This window comes from Otolemur garnettii, unplaced genomic scaffold (genome assembly GCF_000181295.1).
Source record: "Otolemur garnettii isolate 467f Iridium unplaced genomic scaffold, OtoGar3 scaffold00009, whole genome shotgun sequence".
NCBI classification, from domain to species: Eukaryota; Metazoa; Chordata; class Mammalia; order Primates; family Galagidae; genus Otolemur; species Otolemur garnettii.
In genome coordinates, this window is record NW_003852404.1 from 11152436 (window position 1) to 11161772 (window position 9337).

The 9337-nt window shown below is 37.7% G+C and overlaps 1 protein-coding gene across 2 annotated transcripts in view; it reads right to left on the minus strand.

The window, feature by feature from the left end:
• Positions 1–9337, minus strand: part of GABPA (GA binding protein transcription factor alpha subunit) — a 44610-nt gene that overhangs the window by 25056 nt on the left and 10217 nt on the right. For both annotated transcript variants that reach the window (XM_023509727.1, XM_003783899.3), the window contains exon 3: positions 1394–1538. In XM_023509727.1, the coding sequence (XP_023365495.1) occupies positions 1394–1538 (145 nt within the window). The remainder of the gene's footprint in view (positions 1–1393; positions 1539–9337) is intronic.

A 9337-nucleotide genomic window follows, 5' to 3' on the forward strand; every position in this document is an offset into this window, starting at 1 on the left:
CCAACTGCTGGGCTTAGGCAATTCTCTTGCCTCAGCCTCCCAAGTAGCTGGGACAACAGGCACCTGCCACAACACTTGGCTATTTTTTGTTGCAGTTTGGCCAGGGCTGGGTTCGAACCTGCCACCCTCAGTATATGGGGCTGGCACCCTACTCACTGAGCCACAGGCACCAACCCCAGTTTGCCAATTTTTAATGGCTACCTTAAATTCCAATCTATGGAACTTATTTACTGAATCTCGTTTTTGGAATATATAAGTTTTCAGTTTTTACAAAACCATGAATGAACTTCCTCATGCATATACCTCTGTCCACCCAGGTAAGGACTACTATAGGAACCATTTATTGTGAGGTAGAAATGTTAGGCATTTCACATTTACCAGTAATAAATACTAAACATCAGACTGTCTTCCAAAAAAATTAAGCTAATTCATTCTATCACTGTTAAGTGAAGGAAAATCTTAAATCCTAAAATTATAATATTACTAAACCTAACTGCATTACCTAGTTTTAGAACAGCTCCATTCCTCCACCACTGACAATTACTAGACTTATATTGAAAGGAAAGATAACAGTTGCAACAGATGATGACTTGAATTTTCAAAAAACTAAGTCAAGAATTCTATTGTATCAATTATAACCCTCTCATGAGGCAGGTAGGGGGAGGAGTAAAGAATAAAACAAACCAAATAATCCAAAAGATGACACAATATGCATTAGTATTAGTATAAAAAAAACATGAAACCACAGTACTTACTCACATGTTTACGGAAGGTCACAAAAAACTACCTGAGCAATCCTATTTAGGCTACAACCTTTCATATATAAAAATACTACCTTTCTTGAAAACGTACCATAAAACATGAACATATTTTCCAAACGTAATACATTTTAATACCGCTATGAATAAAATCTTATTGTAATAAATTCCAAGAAATATCAGTTGGTATATAAATTCTTATTCAAAATTTAATGCCAGAGAAAATAAAGATGAAAGGGAAATATAAAAATCATTAGTCAAATCTCTCTTTAAAGATAAGGAAACTGATGCACAGAAGTTAAAAGCTACCTAGAGATACACTTCTTCAAATTCCAAAGTCAATGTGTTTCCCACTACTCCATATTTAAATTCATATTCCAATTTATTTAAACTTCTCATTGTATGTTTAAAAAAAAATGTCTGATTTAGTACTTAATCTTTATAATTTTAAATGGATAAAATTTTGCTGAAAGGATTCTTCTATTTCTAAATGCTTAAACTTTATAGTAATACATGTCAAATCAATTTACAGAGGGAAAGGCAACAGCTATTGAAACAAACTGCTAACAAAATATATTCCTACTCAGAATAAAATTCTGAAATACAAATTTCAAAAAAAAAAAAAAAAATGTTACCTGGATATCCTGCAGGCAAATTTCATGAGCATCCAAAGAACACTGTAGTCTTGGTTCCAGTAGTTTCTTTAAATTGCCTATTGGTTCATTGATGTCTATGGCCTGGCTGACACATTCAGCTGGGGTGTAGGTTTGTTCTACAATGCTAAATGTTAAAGGATATGAGGCTTAACAATTACATATTTATCCTGGATATTCAAGTAACAATTTGTTCAAAATAAAATCCAATATAAAAACACATCTCTGGTCTTTGAAAATGCATTTCTACAGATAACTGCATCACCACAGTGTTGCTAAACTGACAAAGATTAATTTTATAGAGAAATGCTAGCTTGAAATTTAAAGCATCCTAGAAAATATGCTTCATTGTATACAAACACATAAATACTGCATGTACATTTTTAAGGGGAAATGTTTGTATTTATACCACATTTTCAAGTTATTTTGAAGAACTTAGGTGAGAAAAAATATATTGTCTCCTCAAAATGCATATGCTTTCTCTACTAGTCAGTTTCCCTTCCCAACATAAATACAATGAATATAAAACAATGACATATGAAGATACAAGCTTAATAAAATACTTTTGATTTAATTTAATCTGAACACAACTGGTTATAATCAGCACAACTCCACATTAAAAAAAAAAGTTAGGCACAGTGTCTCATGCTTATAATTCCTGTGACTTGAGGCTGAGACAGGAGGATCTCTGGAGCCCAGGAGTTTAAGGTCACAATGAGCTACAATTATACCACTGCATTCCAGCCTGGGTGACAGAATGATACCCAGTCTCTCTTCTTTAAGAAAAAAAGCAAAACAAGATTTATATTATTCAAAATTCTCTTAGAGTTCTTTTGTATTATTATTTCATACTTTGAACTCAAAAGGATTTAAATCTTTGGTAAGTGGCTCAGCGCCTGTGGCTCAAGCGGCTAAAGCGCCAGTCATATACACCTAAGGTGGTGGGTTCGAATCCAGCCCGGACCCGCCAAACAACAATGACAGCTGTAACCAAAAAACAGCCGGGCACCTGTGGTCCCTGCTACTTGGGAGGCAGAGGCAGGAGACGTGCTTAGCTCAGGAGTTGGAGGTTGCTATGAGCTGTGATGCCACAGCACTCTACCCAGGGGGACAGCTTCAGGCTCTGTCTCAAAAAAAAAAAAAAAAAAAAAAAACTTTGGTAAGTAGCCCTACACGTCTCTTGTGAATTCTTCCATAGGGCCAAACAGAATATAGACGCTATTTCCTGAATTGGTGAATGAGGAATTAAGACTTACAACATGCGATTCAAAAATTATCTTCTTGGGTGAAGCAAGATGGCAGACCAGAAAAGATCATTCAGCTGAGTTCTCCTAGAACAACTGGAAAAAAGGAGAACCCAGCCATACCTGGCACAGGGACTTTACCCAGAGTCATAGCTCAGGCAGCACAGCAAGGAGGTAGTGAGCTGAATACAGCCTATGATCCCCAGAAGTGGAATTCTGATGAATTAAGCAAGTGATTACAACCAACTGGGGTTGGCTGCCCCTCCTATAAAAGTCTGGGATGGGAGAACGCCTTTCTGGAGTTTTCAGCGGTTGGGGAAGCTGTATGTTGAGTGGAAAGCTTGGAAAAGTGGGTAGACTTGAACAGAATATAGCAATCCGATTTGAATGCCAGTTGGAGTGAATTTGTCATAGGTTTGGAGGCTGGTGATGCAGAAATACTGAGACCTCTTGGACCAGGAAGCTGCCATTGTGGGAAGGTCCTGAGAAGACCTCAGCAGGGGCCTAAAGCACAGCCATCTTAATTCTGCCTGCCAGGGATCAAAAATCCATTCTTGGGACAGGCTGAGGGGCTCCCATACCCCATGGGAACTGGAGTCAGGGGGCACTGTGAGACTTGCCCCTGAAGGATTCTCGTGAGCTTTAAAATCCCAACCCAGCAGGGTCTGAATGCTTAAGAAACAATCAGGTGATCACTGAAGGCAACTAAGTTTGGAATAAGGACCACAGAGGTTCCTGGCTGTGCTGTCTCCTAAAAAAATCACAACAGCCACCTAGTGTCCCAGCAACACATTGCAACATACTATGATCAAGATTTCTATTTAAAACAAAGGAGGCAGTGAGAAGTAAATAGGAGGACAAGGAGGAGAACAAGAAAAAAGAACACATGAAGAGGAACCAATAGAAAAATTCAGGGAACATGAAAAACCAAAACAGAGGAACAACCCCCAAGGGATGATGAGGCAGCTACTGCAGAAGACTCCACCTAAAAAGAATTAATGGACTTGACAGAAATGGAATTTAAAATATGGATGATAAAGACAATAAAAGGATCTGAAAAAATGGAAAAACAGAACCAAAAGTCAGATGAGAGATATGTAGAATATAGAAAGAATATGGTGGAGCTTGAGGAAATGAAGGAGACAATCAAGAAATGTAAAAATGTAGTAGATAAAGTATCAAAAATAGGTTAGACCAGGGAGAAGAAAGAACCTCAGAGCTAGTGGATAAAGTTTTCGAGTTAACCCAAGTAGTTAAAGAGGCAGAAAAGAGGAGAGAGAAAGCAGAACAGGCATGTAGAAACTCCATGAAATGTTCAAATATATAAATAATACGGATTCTGAAGGGGAAGAAGATTGCCCCAAAGGTATGGAAGCCCTGCTGGAGACTATAATAAAAGAAAACTTCCCAGGTTTTACCAAAGACCCCCAACACCCCCAACACATTCCTTTCAGATGGATATCAAACCCGGGGTCATCTCAACTCAAACAGAGTCTCTACATTATAATGAACTTGTCCAAAGTCAACATGAAAGAAAAAATTCTGCAAGCAGCCAGGGATAAGCGCCAACTGACCTACAAGGGCAGAGCCATTAGGATGACAGTAGACTTTTCAACTGAAACCTTCCAAGCAGAAGTGCATGGTCATCTACCCTCAACATTCTTGTATTTTTTTTGGAGACAGAGCCTCAAGCTGCCCCCTTGGGAAGAGTGCTGTGGCATCACAGCTCACAGCAACCTCCAACTCCTGGGCTCAAGCGAGTCTCCTGCCTCAGCCTCCCAAGTAGCTGGGACCACAGGTGCCTGCCACAGTGCCTGGCTATTTTTCGGTTGCAGCTGTCATTGTTGTTTGGCAGGCCCAGGCTGGATTCGAACCCGCCACCTTAGGTGTATGTGTCTGGCACCTTAGCCACCTGAGCCACAGGTGCCGAGCCATACCTTCAACATTCTTAAACAAAACAATTTGCAGCCCAGAATTCTGTATCTTGCTACACTAAGCTTCAGAATGGATGGAGAAATCAAATCTTTTGTGGATATACAAGCACTGAGGATATTTGCCATAACAAGGCTAGCTCACAGGAAATACTTAGACCTATTCTCAACACTGACCACCACAACAGACCACCAGCAAAGCAATACCCAGAAGCGAAGGATCAAAACTTAGCTTCCACAATGGCACAAAGGATAAAACTACACAACAGACTTTCACAAAATAAGATGCCTAGAATTCTATCATACTTAATCAATTCTCTCAATAAATGTCAATGGACTGAATTCACCCCTGAAGAGGTACAGGATGGCTGAATGGATAAAAAAGCATAAGCTATCCATATGCTGTCTCCAGAAGACACACCTAGGGTTAAGGGATGCAAAACAGTTATTTCAAGCAAATGGAAATCAGAAGAAAGGAGGTATTGCAATCTTATTTTCAGATACAAGTGGATTTAAAGCAACTAAAGTTAAGAAAAACAAAGATGGATACTTTATACTGGTCAAAAGAAAAATACAGCAAAAAGATTTCAATTTATGCATCCAACTTAAATGCTCCTGGATTTATGAAACAGACCTTGATGGGTCTGACCAATATGATATCCCATAATCCCAGAATAATTGGGGACTTTAACACCCCTCTGACAGAACTGGACAGATCCTCCAAACAGAAACTAAACAAAGATGCAAAGGACTTAAATGTGATGCTAGAACAAATGCAATTAATAGCCATATACAGAACACACCATCCCAAAGGTAAGGAATATACATTTTTATCATCAGCCCATGGTACATACCCCCAAATTGACCAGGATAGAAATCAAACCTCAGCAAAATTAAAATACAAATTATACTTTGTATCCTCTCAGACCAGAAGGCAATAAAGGTGGAACTCAACTGCAACAAAACGTTCCTCCCCACACAGGAAAGAGTTATAAATTAAACAACCTTTTGCTGAATGATAGTTGGGTTTAGGAAGAGACAAAAGAGGAAATAGTTAAATTCCTCAAACATAAAAATGAAGACACACAGTTAGCAAAACCTCTAGGTTACAGCAAAAGCAGTCTTAAGAAGGAAATTTATCCCCTTAGATACCTATATTTGAAAAACAGAAAGACAGGGCATCAACAAACTCATGAACCATCTTATGGAATTGGAAAAAAGAACAATTTAATCCCAAACCCAGCAAAAAAAAAAAAAAAAAAGAAATAATCAAAATCAAGTCACAGATTAATGAAAATGAAAAGAATGATTCAGAAAATTAATGAAACAAAGTTGGGTTTTCAAAAAAATTAAAATCAACAAACCTTTGACCAGAGTAACTAGAAATAAAAAAGTAAAATCTCTAATAACCTCAATTAGAAATGATATGGAAATACAAGAGATCATCTCTGAGTACTACAAGAAACTCTATGCCCAGAAGTTTGACAATGTGGAGGAAGTGAATCAATACCTGGAATCACACCCTCTTCCTAGACTTATCAAGAAAAAACAGATCTCTTGAACAGACCAATTTCAAAAACTGTGATTGAAGAAACATTAAAAAATCTCCCCCCCAAAAGTGCCCTAGTCCAGATGGCTTCACCCCAGAATTCTAGCAAACCTTCAAAGAGTTTATATCCATACTGCAGAAATTTTTTATTACTAAAAATTGAGAAGGAAGGAATCTTCCCCAACACATTCTATGATGTAAACATCACCTTGGTATCAAAACCAAGAAAAGACCCAATTAAAAAGGAGAATTTCAGATCAATTTCACTAATGAATACAGATACAGAAATTCTCAATAAAATCCTAGCCAATAGATTACAGCTACACATTAAAAAAAATCATTCATCATTATCTAGTACACTGGGTCTCAACCTTTCTAATGCCATGACCCTTTAATACAGTTTCTCATGTTGTGGGGACCCCCAACCATAAAATTATTTCCTTGCTACTTTATAACTGTAATTTTGCTAGTGTTATAAATCGTAATGTAAATATCTGATATGCAGGATGGTCTTAGTCTTAGGCAAACCCTGTGAAAGGGTCAGTTGACCCCCCCAAAGTGGTCATGACCCACAGATTGAGAACCAGTGATCTAGTAGGTTTCATCCCAGGAACTGCAAGGTTAAATGATTTAACATACATAAGTCTATAAATGTAATTCACCATATCAACAGAAGCAAAAACAAAGACCTATGATTCTCTCAACAGATGCAGAAAAAGCATTCAATAAAATTTAGCATCCTTTTCTACTTAGAATACTTAAGAATTTAGGCATCGGTGGCACGTTTCTGAATCTGACTGAAGCCATCTTGATAAACCCACAGCTAATATTGTACTGAAGGGAGTAAAACTGAAAGCTTTCCATTCAGAACTGGAACCAGACAAGGTTGTCCTCTATCACCACTACTATTCAACATAGTGCTAGAAGTTCTAGCCAATGCAATCAGGCAAGAAGGAAATAAAGGGCTCCAAATGGGTGCAGAAGAGGTCAAACTCTCATTCTTTGCCAACGGTATGATCTTATACTTAGAGAATCCCAAACACTCAACCACAAGACTCCTGGAAGTGATGGAAAAATACAGCAGTGTCTCAGGGTATAAAATCAATGTCCACAAATCAGTAGCCTTTGTATATACCAATAACAGCTAAAATGAGAAGCTAATCCAGAACACAATTTCCTTCACAGTAGTATCAAAAAAAAATAAAATACCTATGAATATATCTAACAAAAGAGGTAAAGGGCCTCTACAAAAAAAATTATGAAACCCTAAGAAAAGAAATAGAAGATATTAAAAAATGGAAGAACATGCCATGCTCACGGCTGGGAAGAATCCATATTGTGAAAATGTCTAGACTACCCAAAGCAATCTACAGATTCAATGCAATCCCCATGATAAGTACCATCACCATACTTTCAAGATTTGGAAAAAATAATTATTTGTTTTGTATGGAACTAGAAGAAACCCCATATAGCCAAGACAACTCTTAGTAATAAAAGCAAAGCCAGGGTATTACCCTACCAGACTTTCAGCTGTACTAAAAGACCATAGTGATCAAAACAGCATGGTATTAGCACAAAAATAGAGACACTGACATTTGGAACTGAATAGAAAACCACGAGATGAAACTAACATCTTACAGCCACCTAAGCTTTGATAAACCAAACAAGAACTTAACACTTGGGACAAGAATCCCTATTCAAAAAATGGTGTTGGGAGAACTGGATAATCCCTGTAAAAGACTGAAACTGGTTCCACCCATCTCACCACTTAACAAAAATTGATTCAATACAGATAAAGGATTTAAATCTAAGACATGAAACAATATAAATCCAAAGAAAGTATGGGGAAAAAACTTGAAAATATTGGCCTAGGGAAGATTTTAAGAAGACTTCTGTGGCAATTGCAACAACAACAAAAATAAACAAATGGGACTTAATTAAACTACAAAGCTTCTGCAATGCTAAGGAAACAACCAAAGCAAACAACCTCCAGAATGGGAAAAAGTATTTATATATTATGAATTGGACAAAAGCTTAATCATTAGGATCTACACAGAACTCAAAACAATCAACAAAAAAAGACCCAACAATTCCACATATCACTGGACAAGAGACATGAATAGAACCTTCTCTAAAGAAGACAGACATATGGCTAACAAACATGAAAAAAAGCTCATCATCCTGAATCACCAGAGAAATGCAAATCAAAACCACCCTGAGATATCACCTAACTCCAGTGAGAATGGCCCACATCACAAAGTCTCAAAGCTGCAGATGCTGGTGTGGATGTGGAGAGAAGGGAACACTTTTACACTGTTTGTGGGACTTTAATACAACCTCTTGTGGAAGAATCCTCAAAGAACTCAAATTAGACCTCCAGTTTGATCCTATAATCCCATTACTAGGCATCTACCCAGAAGAAAAAAAATCCTTTCATCATAAAGAAATTTGCACTAGACTATTTATCTTGGCTCAATTTACAATGAACAAAATGTGGAAAATGTCTACCAACCCAGGAATGGATTAACAAGCTGTGGTATATGTATACCATGTAATTGTATTCAGCCACTTAAAAAGATGGAGACTTTACATCTTTTGTATTAACCTGGATGGAGGTGGAACACATTCTCCTTAGTAAAGCATCACAAGAATAGAGAAGCAAGAATCCAATGTACTCTAATATAAAAGCAGCAGATGAGCTAATACAAGGGGGGGGTGCGTAGGTAAATGAGCAAGTAGAAAAAAGGGAGGAGGGAAGAGAATGGCGGGGTGTCATGGTGTAAGGCACACTTCTTGGGGGTGGGACACAATTGTAAGAGGGGCTTTATCTAAATGCAATCAGTGCAACCTAATTCTTTGTACTCTCAATGAATCTCAAACAATAAAAAAGGAAAAAAAAATAAACAGAAACACATTAAAAAAAACCAAAATTATCTTCTCAATGTAAAAAAAAGAAAAAAATTCACAACATTCTTAATTTAAATATCATTTAAATCTCATCTGCAACTGTCAAAAAATAGTACTATTAAAACTCTGTCAAGTTCCACTTTCTTTTTTTTTTTTGAGACAGAGCCTCAAGCTGTCCCCCTGGGCAGAGTGCCCTGGCATTACAGTTCACAGCAACCTCCAACTCCTGGGCTCAAGCGGGTCTCCTGCCTCCGCCTCCCAAGTAGCTGGGACCACAGGCGCCCGCCACAACGCC